Genomic DNA, 27,800 nt, shown 5'->3' on the forward strand with positions numbered 1-27,800 from the left:
CTCTCTCTCTCTCTCTCTCTCTCTCTCTCTCTCTCTCTCTCTCTCTCTCTCTCTCTCTCTCTCTCTCTCTCTCTCTCTCTCTCTCTCTCTCTCACTCTCTTTTTCATTGATGCTCTCTCTGTCTCTCCACTTACCCAGAGCAGGGTGGCCCAGGACACATTCACATCCACGCTACTAAAAGAATGTGGCTACCTCCAAATGTGGTCTGAGCAATCAGATCACAATACGTCTAGAGCTGTCCACTTGTGATCGTATCACCCAAGACACATTTTAATGCCAGGTACGAACAGAGACATTGATTGTGTATTGGGCTGTGAGCCCTGTCAAAACCCCTCTGAATGCATCAGGTAAAGAAACTGGCGGAGGACTGCTGCTGTGCTGCTCTCACCATGTGTCATCTAAGTCCAAATGTCCTCACTGGAAAATGATGTTGAGACCACACCAGGGGCATCAGCTCAATCTTTCTTCTTTAAATGTTTTGAGTTAAGATCAGAGTGAAAATTAGTGTAGGGCAAGGCAAGGGGACACATATTGAGGTAAAGGGTGAAGGAGTCATAGACTAAAAGTCAGTGGAATATCCTCATAAATATATAAAATCAAGGATGTTTATGTTTGTTCTGTGTGTGCACTCAGGACTTCAGGACAAAGACAGAAAGACAAATCAAGGAGGAAATCATACAGAGTGAGATTGCAGGAGACAGAGGGAGAGAAATTGTCTGTTTCCTCACACATCAAGGTCACATAGAGCTGGAATGTGATTGGAAGTCCCCGGTCTGTCTTGGCTGTTTACCACACGAGATAATACAGACAAGCTGTTCAGCTGATAATGTTACTCTGTTAACAACTCCTCCCTTCAGCCTTTGTTTCAAGCTTTCTGTGAAATGGCAGGAATGTGGGAATGTCATTCCCACACACACACACACACAGACAAGCTGAGGCAGGGGCAAACATAGCCGACACCATCAGACATGTGATTTTAACACACGCAAACGTGCCCACTGAAACACGCTCTTATGTGTACATAATAGCACATAATTACACACCCTCCCGGATCCTTATGCATATACACTTTTCACCGTGAGCAGACGAACTCTGATAAAAACGTGATGACACACGAACGGGGAGAAAAGTTTTCTGGCTCTTACATCAGTTTCTTCTTCCATTCCCTCTGGATGGAATCACAAGCACAAGCCCGGGCACACTCTGTCTCCTAGAATCACACATATCCGTAGAGGCTTACAAACACACACTCTTTTAACTCCCTGACACACGCACGCACACTCGAGCACACACAAAGACCTACATAGCAAGCCCCTTGCTGAGATGCTTCCTTTTATTTGCTTCTTCAAGACTCTGCTCTGCATTGTACAGCTCTGCATTCAGCTCATCTGCCTTCCAGCATTACCTTAATGGCTGTCTGTGGGTTGAGCAATTTTACCCAATATTGCTAAACAAAAGCTCTCTTTCTCGCACTAGACAGGGATTCTAGACGGCTTAGTAGCCCTGTAACTGGTTTTATCCACCTACACAAAAGAATCTTTAGTGCATTAAGTGGTATTGAGTTGGTTTGAATTAAATTGACTTGAATGGAATTTTGAATTTAACTGAATTGGACTAAGCCCAACTCGGTTAAATTGAATAATTGAAGTGGTATGGAATCAAGTTGGACTGAGTCAACTCAATCTGAATCAAATTCAGGTAAAGTAAACTGAAGTAACTGAAATGTGTTTACCTTGCCAACCACACTGTCATAACATTTTCAGCTTCTTTTTGTTAGACAACTCCATGAAATTATTTATGAAAAGTCTGCTTGAACATTGAGTTTTATAAGAGTCATCTTAGTGATGTAAGCCTGTACATTGAAGCTTATAGCTGTAAATTCTGTTGTCGAAGGTTTGTATATTCAAGTCTGTGCTTGCAGGATTTTAAGTTTGAACAGTCTTCTGTATTTTTGTGTATTTTTCTGCTCTGTAACTTCAAGCTTAATCTTACAAGCTGTGTGGTAAAATAATTACAGTTTTTCTGTCCACTTCTAAAGGATTCAGCATAGTTGAAAAGACATAATGCTTTTTTTTTCTTTTTTCTTTTTTTTTCTCTTGGGCTTTCATGGTTTTTGTGTTTTTACCTGGTTACACACTTTAAGTGATGTTTGTAGTTGTATGAAGAATCAAAAAAAAGAAAAGAAAGAAAAGCGCTTGAGGGATAAATCCTGCCTGACCTCACACCTTTGCCCTCCCAGTCAATCAATGCGTAAAGTGGGTGTGATTCTCTGCTTTGGGAGGTTAAATGCACAAACTTACAAAACTAAGATGACAAGAATAAGAATCTATTTCCAAGCACAACAGAATGAATGATTGACTATTCCATAGAATGCACTGTCTGTTTCTGCAGTACTCTGTAACTCATCCAATAAAAATGTGTGTCGTCTTTCCAACCCTCCATCCCCAATCCATCCCCAATGTCTGTCTGTCTACACCCCGCCACACACACACCCTCCTCCGTCTGTCTTCCCTCTGATTGATCTCTCTGTTCTCCCTAAGAGGTTTCATCTCTTTTCATCACTCTCCATCTCCAGCTTTTCAAAACATGTTGTTAATGATTCCAAAGTTTTTTTTTTAATAACACTTAATAGTTTCTTTAAATTTTGCAAATGGCTCTTAACATTTCCCTCTCCCCCTCCTTCTTCTGTTTTTAGACTGCAGTTAAAGTCAGCTTTAATCTTTGCTTTTCATTTTTCTGATTGGATAAAATTAAGCATGCTACCAAGGAACAAGCCTAAGGTGTGAATATCTGTACTATGCAATATGGTTTATGCATTTATGCTACTGGCGTATCAGAACACATTTCTCATCGGATATCAGCTTATTAGATCTTGCGTGAGTGCGAAAGACTGGACCTGGTAGCGCTGTAGTCCAAAGACAATGTTTTTGCCCCAGGCTAAGTGTAGCCATCTGTTTTAGAATTGTTGGTGGAAGATAGATAAATCAGAAGATCAAGATGGAGATAGAGGAAGAGAAAGGGGGAGAGGAACAGGCAGAAAATGAGTGGAAGAAGAGAAAAGGAAATTTTGCTCAGTCCCCTTGACTTAAGAAGGGAAAAAGAGTGGGTGGTGGTGAGGGGGAAAGGGTTAGGGTAGGGTAGATGTGAAGCTACAAAACGAGAATGCGTTCTAAGGTACCGCCTAGGGGTGAGAAGCTGATGGAGAGAGTGTAGAGAAGGAGGAGATGGACTGAAAAAGATAGAAATGAGGTATGTGGGTCTAGGGTTAGAAGAAGACAGGAGAGGAGGGAGCTCTACTCCATGAGTAAAGCTAGTTCAGACTCTTCGGGCTATTTTGGTGTGTGTGTGTGTGAGAGAGAGAGAGAGAGAAAGAGAGGAGAAGAGAGAGAGAGAGAGAGAGAGTAAGAATGGGAGCTTTCTACCTGCCCTATTGAAGTTACATAAATCTGAGTGGGCAGGTCTCTGCCTGCAGCGATGCTCCATATTATACTACTGACCCATGCCTCTCTCATTTTATGTGTGCATGTTTGTATGCATGTACACGTTTGAGTTTATGATTTTTTATGTCAGAAATAGACCAGATAAGTGACGCCCACTTATACATGCACGTACAGTTACACCTGCACATACACACATACACAGACTAATAGAGCTGAACTACAAGAACTAGCCAGTCAAGCCAGTGGCGAGAAATCCCCCCGGTGCCTTCAAACAGATGCATTAAAATAGTTTGACCTGTTTGACACACACATACTCTATCACACTACAGAATCACACACTCACACCACACCATGTTTAACTCTCACCCATGGACATTATAAATGAATCATCAACATCAACTACTACCATCGTCCATAATGTGTAAGACAACATATTTTAACTGTCTACATGCAGGCACTCCCTAACCAAAAAATGTAACTTTGACAAATTCAGCTGTATTCTGAATCAATGCTTTGCGCCTCATACAGCACAGTAATTGCACAGCATTACAGTAAAGCTGGTTCTCAATGGGTCAACACGGCACAGGCATAAGTCAAATATGCATTATTTAGGAGGTTCTTTTCTCCTGTTTCACAAGTACAGAGATATTATGAAGATGGCAACTAACAGCACTTGAAATGGAAATGAAACCAACAAAAACAAAGAAACACACTCTTATTGAGCATTACTCAGATCCACAGCATTTCACACAAACTCAAAGACAAGCACACTAAAATATTGCAATCAAAGTCATGCAAATCTATCTGCCAATTAGGGCCGCAAACAGGTTTCCATGGGGATGAAATGGGCAACCTCTTATTGGCCGGATAAAAGAATGCTCACATCTGAGCCGACAGCCTGAGATGGTCTGGAAAAAATACACATCCCTGTGCGCATGCATAGATGAACACGCACAGGCATACACAGTGTAAGTGGGGATCACAAACAAATTATGCATGATTGTGGGAGTCACACACAGTATCAGCGGTAAGATGAGAAGCAAGGATAGAGTATGTTGACACAGATATGGTGTATTGTCAGACGCAGGCACACACATACTCATTGACCGGTAAGTCTCTTTTAAAAGCGTGAATAAAGCTTTGGTCGTGGTGTCGTGTTAACATGAAAGCTTTCACGGCTGTTAAAAAGAGCAGGCTTTGATTAGAATTTGATGTGCAAGAGTGTTTCTTAATGCCGGCCTTTGCTGACGACAGTCCTTTTAAATCCAGCAGAGCCTTTGCAGGAAGCCTTCCGTCAAAAATATGTTGAATCAATGGTTTCACCTCAACATGCTCTCTATGGGTTTTTCTTTTTTTCCCTGTTTTTTTTCTGAATTTTCTAAAAGGCAGAAGTCAAGCGTGCTCACCATGCTTGGCCACATTTTCAGTAGATCTCAACCACAAAGCAGCAGCAGCAGCAAGTAAAGTTTCAAGTGTGATCAAACGTTGAATTTAAAATTACTGACTAAACTTCTAATTGAATATCAAAGAACCTGGTGTTTTTTTCATGTGTATGTTGAGTCGCTGCTGCAGGAAAATGGCACTGCGTGACTTTTACAAAGTGATGTTACTCTCATGTGATCATTATGAATGGTTTAATAATTAATTCCCTACTCCCTTATGGGGCTTTATGTAGAATGTGAGTCTGAGATCAGGATTGTTAGGAAACCAATTTATACACATTACATCTTAACTTGTTCAGAAATTAGATGGTACACTTGCATCTACAAAGGTCTTGATTCAAAGTTTGAGCTTTTTAATATATAGTGAAGTCATACAAGCACATATACATATACACATAATATACACATAAGTTGGTTTGTAGATCTTTTAAGTTTTTTAAGTAAAATGTTGGTCCTCAATAGATGGGAAAAACATCTATTGTGATAAATTCCCATTAAAAGTAATTTTATTATCTCACTAATACCTAGTCTCATAGCTTTGTCCATAAAAAAACAACATTTTGGACATACATGGTTTTCACAGCAGAGTAACAAGAGCAGTAGTTTTTTCCAAAGTGATTAGCTGAATAATCAATTAGTTGATCAAAACCAACTGTAATTTTTTAAGTAATTGTTTTAATCAAAATGTCCAAAAAGATCTAGCTTTGTCAGCATCTCAAACATAAAGATTTTCTAATTTTCATAGTCTTCTATGTAAATAAACTGTCTTTGGGTTCGGAGCTGTTGGTCAGATAAAACAAGCAAATTAGTTTGGGGTTTTGGAAATTTTAAGATTTTTGTTTGTTTGGCGGTTTCAGCGTGCTGTGAAACAGTTAGAGATATGGGTACAACATACATCGGAAGTTATGTGGTTATGTGGAATGGTGTTAACCAGTAAGTTAACTAGTGTACCTGTTTTTTACCATTTTCTGACATTATATAAACCAGTTGATTAATTATATAATAATAACAATCAATAATGAACATAATGGATTCTTCATGTACTAACATGAAAGTCAGACACAAAGCTTGTAAACATTGCAATATTTTTGTATATTACACATTTATTTTACCGTGCTATCCCTAAATGATCCACTGTAAGCCTAGCCTATCAGCTGAAATAGACATATATTAGTATACTGTAGAGTAAAACAGTATATTTAAATAATATAATTAGTGCAATATATACCTGTAGTTTTTGTGTGCCACAAACATGATTTTTTTTCAACTGCAGTTTAACTATCTTACTGCAGTAGCTGTGGAATAATTTGCATTTTTAAACATTTTTTAATGCCAGGAGTCGCATAATAATCAGGCAGACTTCTCAGCAAAGGCTGAGCTCTCTGAAACTCTGCTGGATATGAATTCACTGATGTCGTTTCTTAACCCTAATGCCGAACCATAATTTTCAAAGGGGACTGCAAAACTGCAGCCAATGTATGTACATGCTTGAAGTGTGGTGTGAGGTTATCGATGGGAACGGGCTGGATTCTCCCCTGCTTTCTCATTAACTCTCCTCTTTCCCTCTCCTTCCGCTCAATGGCCTGACTCTGCACTCAAACGGCACGCACACACATACACGCACAGTCACGCACTCACATACAAGAAGTCTGTTTGCATACCAAAAGCATACTTCATAGCTCAAAGAAAATGAAAGCCATATTAATTATACAGTCTGCATTCGCGCATGCACGCGCGCGCACACACGCACAGAAAGCGAGTGAGAGTGAGGGAGCAGTTGTTTTATGTTTTTCCTCTGCGTCAAAGGAGATAGAGTGTGAGAGAATGATTGAGTCTCTCTGCGTCAGGGAGAGAGGGAATGAGGAATTGCGCAGAGGGAGAGAAAGAGTGCACTGTCTTCCCTCTTTAATGTGTGTGTGCGTCTGCCGATGTGTGTATATGTGTGTGCGTGCGTGCATGTCGTCTACCCAGTATAACGCCCCCTCTGTGTCCCCGAGCTACTCTCTGTCACTCACACACACTGAGACTATTGTCAAGACATTGGGCGAAGCGCCCCAAGACATTTCTGTGGCACTGTGTCTGTCACGGGGGTGATAGGGCTGAGATGGGGTTCACTCACACGCACAGACACACAGACACACAGACACACACACACACACACACACACACACTCAGAAATATCTAATACTCCAGTACAGAGATATGCTGTATTACTATTTTAGGTCATATTTATATGTAGGTGGGTGAGTTAACACGCTCTTCTCCTGGAGTGCAGAGCATGCATGTATTAGTGTGTGTGTGCATTTCTGTACTTTACAGTTTATATGTGTGCTTCTGCTGCTTGTGATATTTTTAATGTTTGGCAAGGCCTATGTGTCGACGTGTTTGTTCGTATCTGACAGCACATTAGGCAAAGCTATCTTTAACCTTGTAAAATGAGTGACACTGATTCTAAACTGACAGGATGGATTTCAGTTTGCTGTGGCGCTCCTCCGTGTCAGAGTCTGTCAACTCAGCCCATCCGCCCATTTTACAAAAGACGGGAGCACTACGAAGGAGACAGAGTTCATGCAAGAGAAAAATGGCAAAGACAACAAAAAAAATGAGAAAGATATAGAACAATGAGGGTCAGATAGGAAAAATTGAATAGTTTGGAAAGTGAAGGGGAAGAGCAGTTTTGGTGGAGAGAAATACAATGGCATACAGAAAAAGGAGAGTGTGTACAAGGATGCAGAAAAATAGAAAATATAGAGGAAAGGTGGAGAGGGAGAGAGGAGGGATAGAGACCTTGCTCTTGTATCCGGATGTCTCAGAGGTCCTTTATTGACTCTGTCTATTGTTCACAGCAGCACTTCTAATCACTCTCAACAGGGAGGGTGTGTGTGTGTGTGTGTGTGTGTGTGTGTGTGTGTGTGTGTGTGTGTGTGTGTGTGTGTGTGTGTACGTGTCTGCTGGCCTTGTGTGTCGACTACATATCTTTAGCCTCATCCTAACTTTTACTCCTTCATACACTGGCCCCCACAGTGAAGCCGTTGTTCACTTTTCTCTGGTCAACCTTAATGGACAATAGCAGTGGGTGGGAAAAGCCTGTTCCTAATGCGCATACTATTAGTCTAATGGTTGGTACACACACACAGACACACATGTACAAACAGAATGGGCAGTAAATGCCATTTAAATAGTAGGCATACATATGTATGGTCTCTTACTCACGCGTGCACACAGAAGGCCATTTGTACGCAACCATCCTGTTTGCATCTTTCTTAACAATGACTGCTGTCATGGATATTATAAGAGATGACTGTTTTAGGGACTAGCAGTGGAAAGCGATGAACATCGCGGGCGCACACGCGCACACACATACGCCAACAAAGGAGCTAATCTGAGTCATGGGCATTTGTCCGGTAAGCCTCGTTTCACATCTCACTCTATGAGCTTTTGTTTTTGTTTTGTTTTTCCCCTATATAGACAGCTACAGCTGCACAAAAGGATAAACATTTCAAAGGCCTGACGCTGTGAATAGAGTCAGTGATTTTCAGTGTGTATCTGCAGGGTGGAGAGCCCAGATGGAGACAGGGAGAAGGGAAAAAGCTCAATGCCAGAGTGGACAGCTTGATGGTAACAAAGCTGTGGTGGATGGCAATGCAGTAGACCCGCATGCAGTGAAGCGATCTCTCTTTCTGTCTCTCTCTACATAAATGTACACACACTGCATACCTACAAACAAAATACACACCCACACACTTACAATAATTTGTTAGGGCTGTTATAATAAGGACTGGCCACAGGGTTTGGCTTTAATTGCCCCCAGAAAGAAAAAAAGATATTTATGGCCAGCGAGCTTCAAAATTACATACATTGTACGCTGCATAAACTGTTCATCGGGACAGGCGTGTCAGTGGATAGCACGGCTGGTAGTTCCAGTGGTGACCACAAGGGGGCCGACAGAAGACTGCAGCAGTGTGAAGGGTAGAGAGTGAGGGAGAGAGAGAGGGACCGCATAGTGCCGATCAGATGACCTCGCTGCTGCAGTTAATGTTCTCTCATGCTCAGACACAAGGCTAAGGCTCTCCCTCATACCACGGGGCTGCTGTAGTACAAGCTATTGTGGTGATAGGGTTGGTGTTGTTGGAAGTGTGTGAGTTTGTGTGTGTGTGTGTGTGTGTGTGTGTGTGTGTGTGTGTGTGTGTGTGTGTGTGTGTGTGTGTGTGTGTGTGTGTGTGTGACAGAGCTGGAGTGTGCATGCAGCAAGGAAAAGATGTGGGGGTGGAGGAGGTGTTTATGTGAGGGAAAGAGGGAGCATGGCACAGAGTAGGTATATGTTACTGAAGCAGTGCTCAATTTCTGTAATCCTCCTCTTTCCATATTTCTTTCTTTTTTTCTCTTTCTTTCTTTCTTTCTTTCTTTCTTTCTTTCATTTTCTTTTTTCTTTCTTTCTTTCTGTCTTTCTTTCTTTGTCTTCCTCTCCCTCTTTTCTCTTTGTCCTACTCTCTTGCAGTCCTCTTCTCATTTACTCCCCTCCCCACTTTATTTTGCCCCCTCTTTTCTGCTGCCGCACTTGCCCCCCTTTCCTTTTACCTCATGCCCCCTCTTCCTCCCTCCCTCCCTCCCTCTCTGCCTGTCTCTCCCTCGCTCCCTCTCTTCTTTCTCTCTCTGCAGTGCAGCACAGTGATTATCATTCCTCTCACAGAGTCAGGCCTGATAGTCAGATACTGCTGAGCACCCTTCTACATCACCTGCTTCTAGAGGGAGCAATGGAGAGAGGGAGGCTGAGACAGAGGAAAGACAGAAGAGAGAAGAGAGGGGGCGAAGAAGACGGGTGGGCTGCAGAAAGAGGGGAATGAAAGTGGAATGTGAGTGAACGAAGGGTGAAAGGGAGCAGAGAAATAAGGGAGGATTGCTCTTACTGCAGAGGTGGTCCCATTGCAACATACACACTGCATAGTGTGTGTGTGTGTGTGTGTGTGTGTGTGTGTGTGTGTGTGTGTGTGTGTGTGTGTGTGTGTGTGTGTGTGTGTGCGCACCTGCAAGTGTGAGCATAAGCAAGCAGGTGTGCCTAATGTATAGATTTACAATATCGGCATGGAAGCTGGGTGACTGTTTGTGCGTGTGTATTTGTTGTGGTAACAAGGCACCTTGGCTAATCAACAGTTGAAGAAATACCATTCATACTGCTTCATCACCTCACCGAGCTGAGTTTCAACCTGCTCCAAATAATTTTCTGCATTCTACAAATACCACAACAGTCCACCGTCTCTCCCCTAAATAGCATTCTTTGTCTCTACATTTCTACTTCAGTTTGTGGTCATGTTTCTTTGTCTTTCTCTTCCTGGTTTTATTTGTTTTTTTTGTTTGTTTGTTTTATTTTCATTTTACCCTGCCACAGATGCTGAATGAGAGGCCGTTTAGACGAAGCCAGATTTCAAAAACAATCTTTTCTAGAGGGGCGGGTCGAGGGTTGATGACATCATCGTTTGCATTTCTGGTGTTCTCACGAATCCAAAACCTGAAACGTTTTGGACTCTTCCACCTTGGAACCAGGTTTCAAAAAAGTACGTTTTCAAGCAGCGAAAACTCCGGATCCATCGTTACGGTCGGCCTAAACGCACAAGACATTTGCGGTTTCACTCCAAAATCGTCTCCATGTGGATGGCCCCTAACAGCCTCTTGGTACCTTCTTTGTCTTAATTCTTTTGCTACTCATCCACTTATCAGTTGTTTTATTCATCTGTTACTGTTGCTCTCCCACTTGCTCTCTCGACACTTCTCTCTCAACACTTGTCTTTACCTGTTTGCTTGACCTAATGGGTACACTGTGTAAACAGGATGTCTGCTATTTTTTCAGCATAGCTTCAAGAAACTGCATTCCAACACTGCGCACATTACTCTGTTAAAGCAACCCGGTCTTGAACACAGTTTTAGATCAGTTCTATATTTAAATAACCAGTGTAAATATATCATTGTCAAATGAATAGTTAACACATCTATCCTGTTCATACAGCCTCTGCAAGAGGCTTTCTGTCAGCATGTTTCATTGTTTCTCTTCTTTGTTGCCTTTGCATAGCAGTCAACAGTAAAGGGTTTCAAAAGATTTTCTAGCAAATATTTCAGAGATTTTTTGGGGGAAATGTAAAGTGAAATCTGACCAGTTGACTGAATCTCTTACTCAAAGTGTAGTTTTGCTCTGTTTTATTCATTAGCCTCACTGGCATGGTGATACAACTGAGAGGTGATGTGATTACAAAAAAAACAAGATTTAAATTTTTTTTTTAAATAATAGCAAAATATAAAATACTACCCAAGGTGCTTGTAAAGAAAGGGGGGAAAAGTCCAGTAAAATTATAAATCAAGACATCTGCAGTGGAGAACAGAATATACATGGCAACACAATTGAAATGGTAGAAAACAACAGTAAAGAGTGACAATGAAACATAATAATTGAATTAAGGAGGTAATGAAACATTACACGTTAGTGGAGCCACACTCAAAAGACATGTCACTTTACATATAGGAATTACTGTTGATATTATTGTGCATTGATCCATAGTGTTACTCCACATAAAGCATCTCTACATGCCATGCAAATGTGTTAAATTACTCAGTAACTGAATACAAAAGCTGTCAATACAAACTAACTACGTTTCAGTAAATGTTTTTTTTGTTAAATAAACTTGCAGCCATTGAGTTCACTTATTAATTCCAACACTCACTTGCCTCCCAGAGTGTGAGCAGATACACATTTGCTGGCAGCATTAGCACAACATGATCTCTAAACGGCAGCAAAGCAAGAGAGCAGAAGCAAAGGTCATTTTGACTGATCAGCATTCCAGATATGAAGTCTGGACTGTATCCATGTGGTGTCAACAGAAGCATATTAGTTTTCATTGTGTGCTTTAGTAGTATAGTGCAATATCACCTTACGTATCATGGTTATAGCTATAATAAGCAGAAGACTGACATTTTATCAGCTCAGTTATATTTATGTAGTAAAGAAGTAATCATATTATGAGGAACAGGATGAGGTGACATAATTTGATTATATAAATAGTGATGTTGATACTGTTACATTGATCTGACTTTGAATATCAGATGGTATGGTTTCCTGAAAGCTCCATCAATATATTCTGTAAATATTCATTCACTTGTTCAGTTTTTTATATTACAGTAATTAATCAATTAAACTGTATTTTATGTTTTAATGCCAGCATTTCTCTAACAATTCAAAGGCTGAAGAGGTCATCCCGTCCTCTAGAACTGCTAAGCCACTCAAAGAATTTCATAAATCTGGTCTTTAATTGAGACTTTAAGTACCCCTTGAGGATCACACAATCCAATTTTTGGCATGAAAATCATCTCATTTTAAGCAGTGGATACTAGCAACAAAACCCCTGTATCCACAAGTTGAAATAACCAGCGAAGGACAACTGGCAGGGAAATTAGTGCGCAAAGTTGCACCCTTCAATCAACGTTAGGAAAATATCAGGTATCTAGAGGGAGCGATTGCAAACAGGATGTCCGCTTGATTGACACTTGGATCATAAAACTGTCCGACGTCTGCCTGCTTCCAGACAAAAACATAACCATCATGCACAAAAGACTATCTTTCTACCTGCAGTTGCTTATTATTTTGAGCAAATGTAAACATGCAGCAACACAGAGGGAAAGAGGAAGTGCAATGCTGAGTAAAGAAAGATGAAAACAGAATCTGCCGCTCATGTTAATGTGTCATCAGTCTAGCAAATGGCAGCATAACTGATGAATATTGGTCAAATATTAGAAAAATATTATCACTCTTATCGATTAAAACATATAAATCTCTGCTGCCACAGTCTATTAAATGTTTAATAAACTAAAGCAAGCAGGCAAGAAACAAATGTTTAATGTCATTAAGATATAAGAGCTGTTTAGTCAAATATCCATCAAATATCAATTCGGAAGCAAAAAGCTATCACATGCTGCTAGTGGATATTGATCTGAAAAATATTGGTTATCAACCTTAAATAAGCTGTATCAGTCAACACCCTAATTATATTTTTGTGCAGATAATTAATTATTGTACATTAATTCTTATTTTTATTTAGTGTACTGAATCTTTGCAGTCAGGTTTATGTAGTGGTTTAGGTAAAGTGGGATCTACAGTAGGTTTATGCACTTTGGTCAGCTATGGATTATGTATGACAGCCTTACTCTGCTTGCAAGTATAACATGAACATATATTTGGCTGCAATAGGACTTTGATCTCCAATCTGAGCATTGTTATAACCAAAATACTTCTAACTAAACAGGAAGGAACAATGCTGTACATGTAACTAAACAAATTAATAATATAGTCAGTCATTACACTGTGGCTCTCCCCCATACCTAGATGATGTCAAACATAAACGAGAATGTGCGGCGAGCCAAAGGGAAATGTGGCTCTAGTCCTACAACCATATTTGTAGTTTTGGTTTATGCATAAGCCGCATCCTGTCAATTCATTATGCAGACCAGAGTGTAGCAGGGCATGGAAAAAACAGAAACACACACTCACATTGAAAATGTGCGCACACTCGCACAAGCAGTCAGATGTGCAGATGTTGCACATACACACGCAAGGACACATGTGTTGAATATGCAGACACGTAACGAGTAGAGAGGGCGACTGTTAATTAACTAGAGCTCGTTAATTCTCTTTGAACCGACAGCGAAGAGGTTTACACACTAATTACCTTGATGACTGAGCCAACCTGTGCCCGCACACACATGCACATCCTCACACCACAAACACACACACACACATACACGTGTATTCTCACAGGCTGACATAACACATCTTGCAGGCTTTGAAAGTCTCACACTCATACACAGCAAATTAAACACAAACATAAAGGTGTGAAGTCGCACTCATATGCATAAGCATATGCACACACGTGCACAGCAATACGCCTTTGGCCTGAAATGAAAGCTATATTAGGAACATTTCTTTTCTACGGCTCCGTCAGAGCTGCAAGTTTCAGATGGTGGAGTTTATTCTGAGTTCAGACCCATCCTACCTGTGTTTGATTCACAAAGATCTGCCAGAAATAACTTCACAATAACTCCCATACTGTATCAGGATACTCATATGCTTGTACAGCAGAGTTGCAATACATGCACACAAACAAACTCACACACACACTCAAACACACTCTCTGCGCAGATAAGTGAGGCTCCCATGTCAGTATTGAACTGTAATGGCCCGTGTCAGATTAAGGGGAAGGTTTTTTATGTCCTCTGTCAAACTCAATTAATATTCCATCAGGCATGAATTCATAGGCCACACTGGACCTTAGCCAATTCATCTGCATGTGTGTGTGTGTATGTTCACAAGTCTGAATGTGTGTGGATGTTCACAAGATATGTGGGATATTTAGTCATTTAATCTTTATTGCAACCACTCTGCCAAATAATCGAAAACTTGCACACATACAGAAGCTCACGCACAAAAATGCTTTGTCCTATGGAACTCAGGTTAGAAAATGTCAAGGGAAGCTTGGATAAAGAGAGTTTTTTTGTTTTGTTTTTAAAGAAATGTAGAAAAAAATTAGAAAATAGATAAATTTAAGGTAAGAGCAGATGACATCTGTGAAAAGCTTTAAGAAGACCAATTTGACAGAAAAATGTCAGTATATTTGGGGAGTAGCAGAAGTATGAGTGAAAGAGTTCAAAGTTAAATTTTGTGGGGGTGGGAGTGACACAGCAATGATAAGAAGCAAGGGGAGAAAAGACAGAATATGTAGAGTGTTCAGTTAGTACAATTTAATGACTAAAGGAAGCCAAAATATGAGATTTGGCAGAAGAATAGAGGAGACGTCTGTCAACGAGCAAAAGACTTTTGAGTTAGAGAAGCTGGAGGATGAGAGAAAGAGAGGGAAAAGGGGGTTAGGGAATGTAGAGGAGTTATGGGTCAATAAAGCCTGCTGTGGGGACGAGGAGAGGGACTCATAACGAGGTCAAGGACACATCATCGATCGCCACATCATAAAGCTGCCTGGCAAAGAGAAGAAGGGAGGAGTAAGTGAGAGGAAAGAACATAGAAAGGAGGGAGAGTTACAGCTGTGAAAAACAGAGCTGACTGCAGGATCAGCTGAGAGAGGGGACGGTTAGAGCAACAGAAAATAAAATTATCGGGATAAAGGAATGAAAGGGGGCAGCTCTGGCCAGAAAGAGGGTTAGACAGAAATTGAATTAGATGAAATCATGGCTGAACAGATGAATTCTGTAATAGAAAACACAGAGAAAGAGAGAGTAAGCAACCGGCACTGGTCTCCCAATGGTAGTCACTCACTCCTCTGTCAATCAAGTCCCGCCCTGTGGCACAGGCTGGATATCTGCATTCATTTAGTAATCCAAACCACAGTTGTTTGTGCCTTTCATGTATTACCATTATATTTGAGTCACAGAGCTTCAGCATCTGTTTTCTCAGATAGATAGATAAATACCCAGTGATTTTTGAAAAACCCAGAAAGGGCATTTAATAATGTTTACCAGTGTTCTGAAGGTATTTCCAAAACCTTCAACCATAAGTCTAGCTACTGAGAGGAAAAATGTTATACAATACAAATCATTCTTCACACATTTCTCAAATTAAGGCTGTATGTCCTATCCCACCTTGCTCTTTTTGTAAAACACACACAAAATATTAGCAGGTTATTTTTTATGAAAACATAAAATATTATGTGTATATACTAGTATGACTTGAGGCTAATGCTGCCTTTCTTTTACTTACAGTATTTTAATGTTCTATATTTATTTCTTACCTCTTTCAGTCTTGTTTTCATTTTGATTGTTCTTATTCTTAGTCGTTCTTATTCATGTTCATTGTTTTGCATTTTGTAAAGCACTTGGGTATGAAATTAATTGTATAAGTAAACTTGCCTTGCCTATAGCGTATACTGTCCTTTTTTATTTTTATTTTTGTTCATGTTGATTGGCTTAGTATTTGTTTTTTTCTGTTGGTTTTTTGGTCATTTCTGGCTACAAGCTTTGTTTGGATTATAGAGAAAAAAGGCACAATTTGGGAGACGGGTTAAATCGTTTTTGTTGTGCAAAAAATATCTTTTCATCCAGACAGTTAGAAAAATCTTTGAGTATTCCGGAAATACCTTCAGACCAACTATACGCATTGCTAAATGACCTTTTGACCGGATAAAAATGTTTAGCTCTGTGACTTGAATATAATGGTGATACATAAGAAGCACAAACTGGGACTAAAAGTAATCCCAAACCCTCAGTAATCTCATTTTCTTGCTGTTTTATATTGCTTCTCTGAAAGCTGGAGGTTGGTGGTTTCTCTTGCCTTCCTTAAACCAAAAATTATTATTATTTCACATCATTACTATCATGAAATAAATATTCTGTGATCAGGAAGAAAATTTGCCATGTTGTCGAGTTATTATTGGTCCTTGATCCCAAGAAAACAAGTCAAGAAACAGAGGAATTACTTTTGATTTGGACACCTCTGATCTCAGAAAAACAAACCTATTATGGTGAAATCACACAGTTAACACAACAAAAACCTGTGCCCTCTCTGGCTCTGTACTCAGCCTCATACTCTTTTGTCCACTTTTTCTCTAACTCCCTCTCTTTGCCATTGCTCCTAGTCTGAACAAGTGGGAAAAAGGTTGAACTGCTTCATCTAAGCTAATGCTCTAAAAATAAATTTCTCTCTGTGGAGAGTTAAGATGAAGCCACTGAAATTCCAAGAACCGCTGCTTTTTCATTACACTCTAATATCACTTCCTATCCTCATTCTTGCCTGTGCTCACCATCCCTGCTCTTGGAGTAAGTCTCTCGCATCCCTCTTCCATCTAAACATTACTTAGAAATGGCGGAAGAAACAAGTGCTCCCTTAATTCTCCCCTTTTCTTAATTAATTTAGCTGTGTTCTTCTCTTGTCTTGCATGTTTATTAGGTGAAATGTCCAAATTTTCCCTTTTCTTTCTGTGTTCTGAATAAAAAGGTGAATTGGTGACGTTTGGGCTTTTATCCCTGGCGTCCATCACTTTCCCTACAGATTATCCCGAGGCGACATTCTGAGCTGAAGTTTTTCCGCCCTAATCTGCGTCTTCCCCCTGTTCCTTCACTTCCTCAGTGTACGCCACATGTTTCAAAGCAGATCTTAATTGAAAGGGTTGTAATTTTGCTAGCAGATAAATGAGTGTAAGAAGACATATGAGGGGTGTTGTATAGAAATGGGCTTCCTGGTGCAGAGTGATCCCTTGAGGCCAGACGGAGTCATTTAACTCTCTGTGATATTCTCTCAGCATGGACTTATTACTGTCTTTTTTTCCCTTTGCAAAATGAATACTGGTCTGCTAACTAGACTATGGTGATTTGCGTGTTGAATCTGCAGCAGGTGTGATGCTCAGTTTGAGAATACTGAATTACCACCACTTCCACTGCAGGATTGTGTGATTTGTCATTGGTGGTAGGTGCTTGCCTTTTAAACTCCAATTATAAAGAAGGATTTATTATTTATTTTTTAATCTTTACTTTAGTTGCAAGTCTTGGGAACAAAAGAAAGTTCAAAAAGATCCCCTCCAGACATGTTTTAAGATATATAAATATACACTGGTTGGGATAATAATTTGTGTCTGACATGGTTTTACCTCATTGAAGTCGTTAAAATGACATCTTGTTCTTCTCGCTCATTAATTAATACAGGATTTCTGCATTTGGGTCTTCATGTCACATCACGTGTAAATTGCATACTACACCACAACCAGATGCAGTCTAGTTGTGATGTCAAAATCATGCTTGTAGGTAAGCTTTAAACACAGGTTCTTTCCTCTATCAGCAGATGGATGTGAAAACTCTGCACATGTCATTCTGCACAATGATGCTCGGCAATATTCTATATTTCTGTTATTGTCAACAAATCCTGTGAAAAGACCAAAACCAACAAATGCGTTAATCCATCTCTCAATAGTTTCCAGCTTCCCTAGCCTGTCTGTGGCTCTCAGCCCAAAGCTCATTAGTGCCAAACACTAAATAATTTCAGAAAAAAGCTGAGCACTGTAGCAAATGTTCCTCAAACATGAGTAAATAGTTCATTTGTTGGGGACTATTTTCTGCTGCGGATTAGTACACATTTAGTGTGCTAGTGTGTATTTATCTGCATAACTATCCTGCATACACAGCAGAAGTGTGTAGGTGTGACTGACTTAAAATAAACTGCAGCGCCTGTGGTCGCTTTAATGAAGGAATGTTGTAACGCTGTGCACAGCCCGTTCAACTCAGATGATGTCAGTATAAGGTGACTTGATAAGATAATTTTGTTTTATTAGGAGGTGGCAGGTTGGGTCAGTAGATGGTTAGATGGCAAAAAGTGCACTTTGCTGCAGGTGACCCCTTACTGTTTCTAACCAAAAGTTGGGACATTTTTTCTTAAAAAAACGTAACCTTGTGATGTTTACTGTTGCCATGACAATAATTATGAGGATGTTTTACAGTGCAACAGTGGTTCACTGATGCTTTCTTAATGGACAACAAAGGGGCTCTATTACACAGAAAAATAAGACATATCAGGCTTTAAATACAAAGACAATTGTTAAAATCTTTTTTCACTTGGCATTTGGTGACAATACTTTTTTTTTTTACTATCGCCAATTAGCATTTAACATATCCACTTATTTCAACAAAACACCAACTAAAAGGTATTTAGGATGGACTATATATTACCCAGCTGCTACTACTGGGTGCTATTCCTGATGAAAAATAAGTGTCCCTGAGCAGGCCAGAGGTTTGTAAACATCAGCATTGTCCAGCAGCATTAATCTGAACTGGGATTAAAACCCAACCAAAAACTTTCAAAAACTGCCATGATTGGTTGATGACTATTACCCTGCATTGTAGTAGCTAAACCCATAATCAAGGAGAACACGATCAGATAATCTCAGTAGGTCTTTGCAGACCCCTGCCCACCAGCCTAATCCCCAGATTTAGAATCTCAGATTAGGAATCGTGGATGATTAATCCCATATTGTGTGTGTGTATGTTCCCTGCAGGGGACCCTTCGCCGGGTGACCTTCTCCGTAGTCAGCCAACCCCAGGATGGCGGTTGCTATGACAGTGGCATGGAGGACTCAGAGACACCGAGCAGCAAGAGTTCATCAGGGCCGCGACTGGGAGCCCTGCCACTGCCCGAGGAAGGCTACGAGCGGACCACACCCGAAGGCAGTGTGGGGGAGGAGGAGCATGTGGAGAATGGTCAGAGCTACCCCACACACACACACACACACACACACACACACACACACACTTACTTACATATATTGTCTCTCAAGGCTATATGTACTATATTCTGTGAAAGGCTTACACATGTTTTGATAACACACACACACACACACACACACACACACACACACACACAGATAAACACTTCCATTGAAACCTTGACCTACTGTCAATGTCTTAGAAGTCTTTTTCTCTTCTCATGAAGGGAGTATGTTTTGTAGAATAAAGAAATGTTGTATTAATGTTTGTTTGAAAGCCTGTGTGTGTTATGTGAAGTGCTTTTTTCAAAAAAGCTACAGTAATGTGTGGCAGTATTTTGTGCCAGAGGCTCATCTGTGGCCTTGCTGTCAGTCAGCAGACCAAATCTTTCCTTTCACCCACAAAATTGTGTTTTTGCCGTTTTCTGACTTTTTGTCAAGGATGGAGAGAAGCAAAACAAAAAGGTTTTTTTTCTCAGATTTTTTCTCTTTCTCAATATATGCTCACGCCAGAGCTGGAATAACTGGGAAGGCATCAAGTTCACTACGACCTTGGTGACTGACTGTACTTCTGCAAATGTAAATGTACTTCCACTTAAATGCCGCTTTTCACAGCGACGTTTGAAATCTTGAGGATTAGGGGGAGTTCAATAAGTTTTCATCATGGAGATGGAGAGAGGAATTGAACAGATAATTAATTGTGTTGGTTGTAATTATACTGTATAATTATGGGTTTATTTGGTTTCACATGAATTTACTGCTGCTGCTGCTGCTGCTGCTGCTGCTGCTGCTGCTGCTGCTGCTGCTGCTGCTGCTGCTGCTGCTGCTGCTGCTGCTGCTGCTGCTACTGCTGCTGCTGCACATAAACAACCAAATTGGAATTTGTTTTCAGAATACAACAGAAAAATGTAATTTCTTGTTTGTCATTCAAGTATACAATTTAGTTCAGTTATCCATTATAAGTGTATGGGGTGTGTTATTTACCTTGAACCAGCTGTAACATGACAAGTACACAGCTTGTGTAATTGGCAGGAAAGTCACATTTACCTCATCTATCATCATTATAATTCCTGTCTCCATTAAACATTATGTCAGTATTGATTCGTACATGACTGGTGTACATAGATAATAACCATAACCTTTGATAATTGACCCTGTATGACATTAATTTTCAGTCTCTGGTGGCCTCACTAACCTTTTGAACCAACACTCAGGGGCTATAATAGGAACAATATGTAACTTAATCTTTTCCTAGCATGTAAAGTGATTTAGATTTGTCATTCACATGTCTGATAGTGGTATTCTCACTTGGCCTCGCTAGTTGTTTGGTTTCACCTTAAATGTTATGCTGAGCACTGCTGGGATTCTTTTGAATCTTTTGTTTTCCTTTCACAGATTTTTTTTTGTTTGGTTTGGGGTTTAGTTTTTTCGGCCTGTCTTGCCTTTTTCAAATGCTGCACTCTCTCTTATTACATTTGTCCCCTAATTTTTCTTTTTCCTGTCTCCCTCACCCAATATTCATCTCATCTCTCCTGCTGTACTCTTTTATCTATCTGCCCTTTTTTCTTAATTGTCCTTTCAATTCATACCTCAATCCCATGTTTTGTCATGTCTTTCTTGTGTCCAGATGCCAGACAGCTGCCAGATGTAGCTCTGACAGGAAAGTGTACGAGGGAGTGTGATGAGTTTGGCCATTCTGACACTTGTTGGATGCCCATCCGTCCATCGCCTCGCCAGCGCCAGCGCCACGGCAGCGACCCCCCACGGCTCTCCACTTTCGCCCCAGGAGACGACAACAACAATCTCCGTGGTAACGACCATGAGAGTGACAGCGAGAGTGCTGGCAGTGCAGGGAGCTCAGAACCAGGGGTGGTCATCAGCGGAGAAGGTCAGAGACTACCCTTAGCCAACGGTGATCCTCTCGGCACCCTGGGTAGTGGAGATCGCAACAGGAACATGGGTGATCACAACCGTAACCTTCTGAACCGCAAGATGACTTCAGCATCCTACGACACGTTTAGCAGTGCAGGCTTCGGGAGGCGTCAGCAAGAAGAGGAAGGAGGAGAAGGCCAGAACCCGCCTGAGGTCATACCACTGACGCGGACGGGAGGGGACTACAAGACCACGTCCTGCCTCACATTGTCACGCCGCGAGGTCTACCTGTGACAGCCTTGCAATAGAGCAATCACCACACGACTCTAAAAAAAAAAAGAGGGAGGGTTAAGACTTTACTGGCAAGTCATCAGTTTGGAAGGCCTTTTAAACCTGTGAAGACATGAAAATGTCAAAGATGTTTTCTGAAAGTCGTATATCAATTTGGAACTTCTGGATTCTGACTAATATTTATAGGGACTTAAACTAAAGCAAGTGATGAATCAACTCTTTGGAGATCTCTGGCCAAGAGTACTTTCTAAAAAGACTTCTTTTTTTAACTACTAGTAAAAGTTGCCTACAGGTAAAGATCCTATTATGTCCATGTAGAGGAGGACAACTTAATCTCCTCTTCTTTTTACCTGAATCCAATGCATGCCTGACCTTCTGGCACAGAGGGATGTGTGTGAAGAAGAGAGAGACTAAGACTGAGTAAATCCTGATGCTATAAATGTCTTGGTGCAAAAAAAAAAAAACTTTTACTGAGGCCACAGCAAGCAAGATTTGGACTCAACAGGGAGAACCATCTGCTGAAAAACCACTGAGGTCTTATCAAGTCAAAATTAAAAGAAGTAACGGGTCTTTGATTGAGTTATTTGGATCTAATTCAAGCCAATGAAACTTTGTAATGCCTAATCAACTCTTAACAACACAAAACGGGAATATTATTCAATCAACCTGCAAATCCTGTGAGAAATTTAACAAGTCATGAACAAAGTATCAAAGTACCAACATAAGTGTGGTCACTGTACAGTTATAAGATAGGGAAAAAAGTGCTGATCTCAAAAATCAGGTATTGTTCTTTCAAACATAAAGGATTCAGAACAAACTGCAACAATGTGAAAAGATACTTTTTTTCTTTTTTCTTTTTTTTTACAATAATCAAATGTAACCATGCAGAATACAAGGTTCTCATAGAGTGTCAGTGCTGTTCCAATATTCCTGTGTGTGTGAAAATATCTTTTTTTTCCCTTCACACCCAGTCTGTATGTATATATGTATGTGTGTTTGATAAAAACGAAAGTGTTTTTCTCAGCGTTTCAGAGTAGACTGAGATGCTAAGATCTCTGCTCACCTACGGTATCCAAACAGTTTTCATGTATCATAAATGCTCTCTCACACACATGCACACACATACACGCATGCACACAGTTACACACACTAAAACTCAAAGCATGTAAACACAAACTCATACAGTGCATTTACAGAATGTGAACATGCATAGGGCCACAGTTTATGACATGATTCAGTGGCCATGTAACATAAGTATAACTTGCATTACCTTTAATACAGAAGCATTAAGCATACACAAACCCATATAAACACATACACTCACATACATTAAGCATATTAGAACATAAGTAGGAACACAAACCCACATTAAGATGTGTGCAGTTGATATGCACTATGTGTGTATGTGCTCTTAATCATAATTTTAACATATTGCCTCTCATTGAAATAGCTGTAGCATTTTGCCTGATCCCCTCCAGCCAGTATTTAAACATGAAATGTATTTAAATAATTACTCATCTCTCTGACTGATGTGTGGGGCTACATTAAAGGGAATTTCAACAACATCTACTGTATGTAATGATAGACAATGGAATACGAGATATTCTGCAACTGTAAGTAGGACTCATAGAAAAACCAAATTTCTGTAAGAAAAAAAAAAGAAAAGAAAAAAGGATTCTGCATGAAAGAAAGATAATGCTAACTTTTTTTCTCTCTTTTTTAAACCACACGCCTTTTTTGGATACCACGCCTATTTGGATACATCTGTAGTATATATGTGTGCTTACAGGGAAATGGTGATAATGATAGCAGCAAGGGAGTTAGCTTCAGTGGATTAAACTGTTACTTCTTTATTGTGGAGAGAGTTTGGGGTAACCTTGGCCCTGTCTCTCAGTTTCCAGAGCCTGGAGTTGGCACGGATGGTGCCGCAGGCTGCAACAAAACAGAACACAATGTAAGTGTGAACACAGAGTTCTGCTGCAACCCCTTTTCACCGCACAGTGCCGACCTGAACACGCCCATACTGCTGTGCTGAATAGCGCAGATAACAGACTCCTTCACATTCGTCCTTCCCAGCAGCTACTGCACGACTCCAGACACACTCTGCTGCACTGGGCTGAAGAGTGGGTGTGGATCGAGGCCAGCACATCTTAATTCCCATCATCAGTGTGTGGTTCAATGGTGTGATAGGGATAATAGGGTTAGGTCGTCCCTGTGGTCTTAATGAGTTTCCTTTCTTCTCTCTTCTCCTCCCTTGATCTGCGCTGATCTCATTAATGTCTGGATAGGCGAATGTAACACTGGAAATTTCCAGTAAGTCTGTCTCTTCATTTTTCTGGTTGTTTTGGATCAGATGAAGTGGAGGAGACATGGTTGTTAAGGATGTATTGCAGTTTAATTCATAGATTCTTGTAGAGCTTAGAGTTAGAATCAAGAGCAACACTCAGGTAAGATGTGCAACAATGCTTAACCTACAAACTGACTACTTGTGGTTTTTACGTGACAACACACACATGTTGCTTGACTGTCCCTTCACTGAAAGATATGTGGCAACAGTAAAGCAGAAAGTACCATGATGACTGTTTATTTTACAATGGTAATTATGGTGAAAAATGGGTGTGTTCTATGTGCGTGATAACACTTTGTATACCTGTATATACCTTCAACTTTACAATTCTATGACTGACACCTTTAGCTTATTTTAACCCACTGATCTACTTACTCCCAGAGCCTTCATTACCCCCAAATCTCTAACATGGCTGTTTACTGAGCTCTGTTATTGACAAACTGTGCTGTGAATGGAACAAAACTCAAGGCCCAAAATATGGAGTTACTATATTCACAGAGCGTTCATGTTGAATCGGTGAAAAAATGTGCTATATCCTGCAGGGTTCATACACCGAGACACAGACGGACACAAGCTCATTCTCTGGGAGAAAGAGTTGAGATAAGTGTGTCTCAATCCCTTGGATGCCTGACAGGTTGTAAGGAACTATGGTCCAGTTTGCGAGTTTTGGAAAAGAGACTCTTGACACAGCCCTGCCTCTTTAAAGTGGAAACTATTTCTTCAAACTGCTGTTTTATGGTAGTTTCATTATAGCACCTTTCAAACCTTTCCAATCCGGATTTAAGGGAACTTGCTGTACATGAATCCATGTGGGTGTGTATCTTTTTTATACTGCACGTTTAAACATGAATATGTTTCAGTCTACTGCAAAACAGTGAGGGGAGACAGACAGACAGAGAGGAGTATAACATCTGAGATCTACTGTATCATCCACCAATCGAGACATTTTTAAAAGACAATTCAGCGGACACCATGTACTTGTCATCCCCCCTCGTGCTGTTACTCTTATAGCCATGTACAGATAAAACTACACTGTAGAACAGACAACTGGAAACCATAACAGACATTGGCATGCTTAAGGTCTTCAAATCTGCACTTGAAAAAAAATGAAAAAAACAGTTATTTTTATTTTCCTCTTCTTTGTTTTATTTTCCTACGGGGGCTGGCTCTGTTTTTGCTGCTCCCGTCCTGTAATTACATAATGAACTAATTGCATTTGCTATGATGAGGAAGAAGAGGACCTGTCGACGAATGGTTTGGTATGAAGATGAATCATGTAAAAGTTTGACTTTGACATTAAAAACTTCAAACACTTGTGTACCTTTTGAATACTCTATTTCAGACAGTAACTGTGAGATTAACAATAGTTGGGACTCCAACCAACTCCAAACTAAGTATTTGGGAGTAAATGCATTGGTCAAAAATATCAGTTTGAGACAACCAGCTATTTTATAGTCCATACACACAGAAGTGGTGATACCTTTGTATAAAATTATTTGTTTATGCTTTATAAATGAGTTATAATCCAGAACTATTTTAGGGTGCCAGGTTGTGGAAAATCCCTGGATTAAAACATGTATTAACAATGTATTTACATGTACAACTGCAGACTAGAGAGTAACAATTAATTTAAGAGTTATTAACATTTATTATTACAGATGACTGAGTAGGTTTTGCTGATTACTTATTTATAACTCAAAGACATGATGACCACAAAGTTGTTGAATGGTTTATAGATAATGTATAAAGTTTATAAACCCTTTATAAAGGGTGCCATAAAAGTGGCACCAAATATTTTACCTGTTGACAAAACAATCTCCACTAAAGGTCCACTTACTCTCCTGCCCAAGAGCTTTTGACTGTAGATGTAAGCAAGTAAGTGTCCTTGAGTGGTTGTTGTTTCCAAGGTCAAGAATGAACTGTTCAATTTTTAAACATGCCCAACCAACAGACCCAATATTTCTCCATTCTTGCGCCTAGAATGTAATTCTGGAATATCTCTAAAGTGCGACACAGTCCCGTCAACTTTATCTTTGAAAGGTGAATTTTCAACTGGATCCCACTGTAAGAAAACGTTTCAAATGCAGAGGGCAATTTGGATTTAGACTTATCAGAAAATGCTTCAGAGGTGTTAACTGCTGCAGAGATTACTGTGAAGGACTCAAAATGTCAAAAAGTCCCGCAATCCGTAATTCCCTTTGTCCAATATGCAACACTGCCACCGTGTGATCATGAATAATTATTGCTACAGTTTTCTGCATTTGATTATTCTGTAGTAGGCGTTGTTCCTCGGAGTTTGGAATAAATATGATGGTAGTGAAGGATAAAGTAATTAAAAGGGAGTGGAGGAACAAGAAATCAGTTTTTATTTAAATACGTATTTTGTCAAATATAGCTGTCAGTATATTTGTATTTCAAATCCAAGAATGTGACCTCACATGCTCATTCCACTGTAAAGGAGCGGAAAGAGATCCAGTAGGCCTATTACACAATCTGGCAAATTATCTTTTATGAACGGAGGGATGTTCAGTGTTCATATTTTATGGAATATCTGATACAAAGATGAATAATAGGTGGATTACCTATGATGTAATTTAGTTTAAATCAGAGCAAAAAGGAAGAAGAGGTGTCTTGTTGAAATGGATGGATGTTGCTACAGTGTGTGCTAGTCATTCATGGATAAGATAAAGATTTGAAAGGCTTTCCAGTATATTTCAGTAGGCAATCATCCATCTCATGTACAGCAAAACCGCCAGTACAAATAACACCAACAAATCAAACACATTTTAATGTACAATCATCTGTTATCCTCAGCATCAACAACCAAATCGCTATATTTACTCTGTTTTTTAGTTTTACATGCCAGGTTATTAATCTGCACATTGCACCGATCACAAGCCCATCACTTAATGGAGTTCCTTTGCTGTCTACTCATTCAATTTTTCAAACAATTACATTTTAATATTCACATCACAGGTTGAATGAATTATGCTGTTTGAGGAAAGGACCGGAGCCATTTTTCTACCCTGATGGCTTACTGCAATCTTACATTGTATTGGAGTTAAGTTGAAATGTCAATTCAGGGATTCCGGAGGCCATTGAATTTAGTATCCTTGTTATCTGCAATTAGTATAATCACTTACTATGTACTGAAATGCCACAGTGTGTCACATCCTGTAAAATCATTTTTTAGCTAAAAAACATGATTTACTGACCACAGTTTTATGTTGTCAGGAGAGAACAGTCTAGACATTACCATCCCAAAGGACCAATTGTTCTTCTGCCTGCAATAAAGACATAAAAACACACATAAAAGGAAAATCATAAAACTGCACAGTAAAAGGTATTAGCAACCTTCTTTGAAACATCAAAATCATCAGGTATCATATCAATCAACCTCTCACTGTAACTCATCTCAAATAAGTGGTGTCCATAAAAGCCTTTGTAAATAAATCACATTGTTTCAGCAGATAAATGGACAAGGAATTGTCTGCGCTGCAAAAAAAGGATGTCAGTTTCTTTTAACTCTTAATTTAATTCCAGGGATAGACCCAGTGGATGTGCATTTTATTGATTTTATAACGATAGAGGAAAATGTTAAGAGGGAGGCACCTGGTGAAGTAAACCCCAGAATATTGACCTCTTCACACATTGAGCAGTATATCAAATGGTCTTTGGATTTGTCAAATGCTTTCAGTGGTCTAAGCAGATTCCTTTTCTGACTGAAAGTGAGCTGAAGTCAAATGTCTTTGAATTGCCTTTACATGCACAGACAGAGAACCTTCAGCTTGTGGCTTCAAAGTAAAGAGACATAATCGTATAATATGTTGAAATTTCCTTATCTTCCTCATTTGTGCTTCTCCTTTCAGAATGAAATCTTTTTCTGATGTCCAGTAAGTTAACATCTATAGAAGTGTGTTGCAACCCTCCAACACCAAAGAAACACTCAGCATCACTACAGCTGAGCATAAAGCATCAGAGATGTGATAAATTCTGTCAGGGTGCTGTGTTCCTCTGTTCAGGAAAAGCCTTGCAGGAGAGCTGTAAACATTCTTCCTCACTGATATGCCAGGCGGCTGATGTGAGATTTGATCCTCCCTGTGTTCCTCCATAGGCTGTCATTTATGTCTCTTCATCTTTTCATGGTCACATCAGCCTGAACTCATCAAAGCTG

The 27,800-nt window shown here is 39.9% G+C and overlaps 1 protein-coding gene across 1 annotated transcript in view; it reads left to right on the forward strand.

Moving 5' to 3' along the window:
* The window catches only part of pcdh7a (protocadherin 7a), a 37,968-nt gene extending 16,420 nt beyond the window's left edge, over nucleotides 1-21,548 (forward strand). The window contains exons 4-5 of the mRNA XM_062431026.1: nucleotides 18,910-19,111; nucleotides 20,744-21,548. Of these exons, the coding sequence (XP_062287010.1) occupies nucleotides 18,910-19,111; nucleotides 20,744-21,282 (741 nt within the window). The 3' untranslated portion in view covers nucleotides 21,283-21,548. The remainder of the gene's footprint in view (nucleotides 1-18,909; nucleotides 19,112-20,743) is intronic.
* The last annotated feature ends 6,252 nt before the right edge of the window (nucleotides 21,549-27,800 follow it).

This window comes from Scomber scombrus, chromosome 2, assembly GCF_963691925.1.
Source record: "Scomber scombrus chromosome 2, fScoSco1.1, whole genome shotgun sequence".
Taxonomy (NCBI): Eukaryota; Metazoa; Chordata; class Actinopteri; order Scombriformes; family Scombridae; genus Scomber; species Scomber scombrus.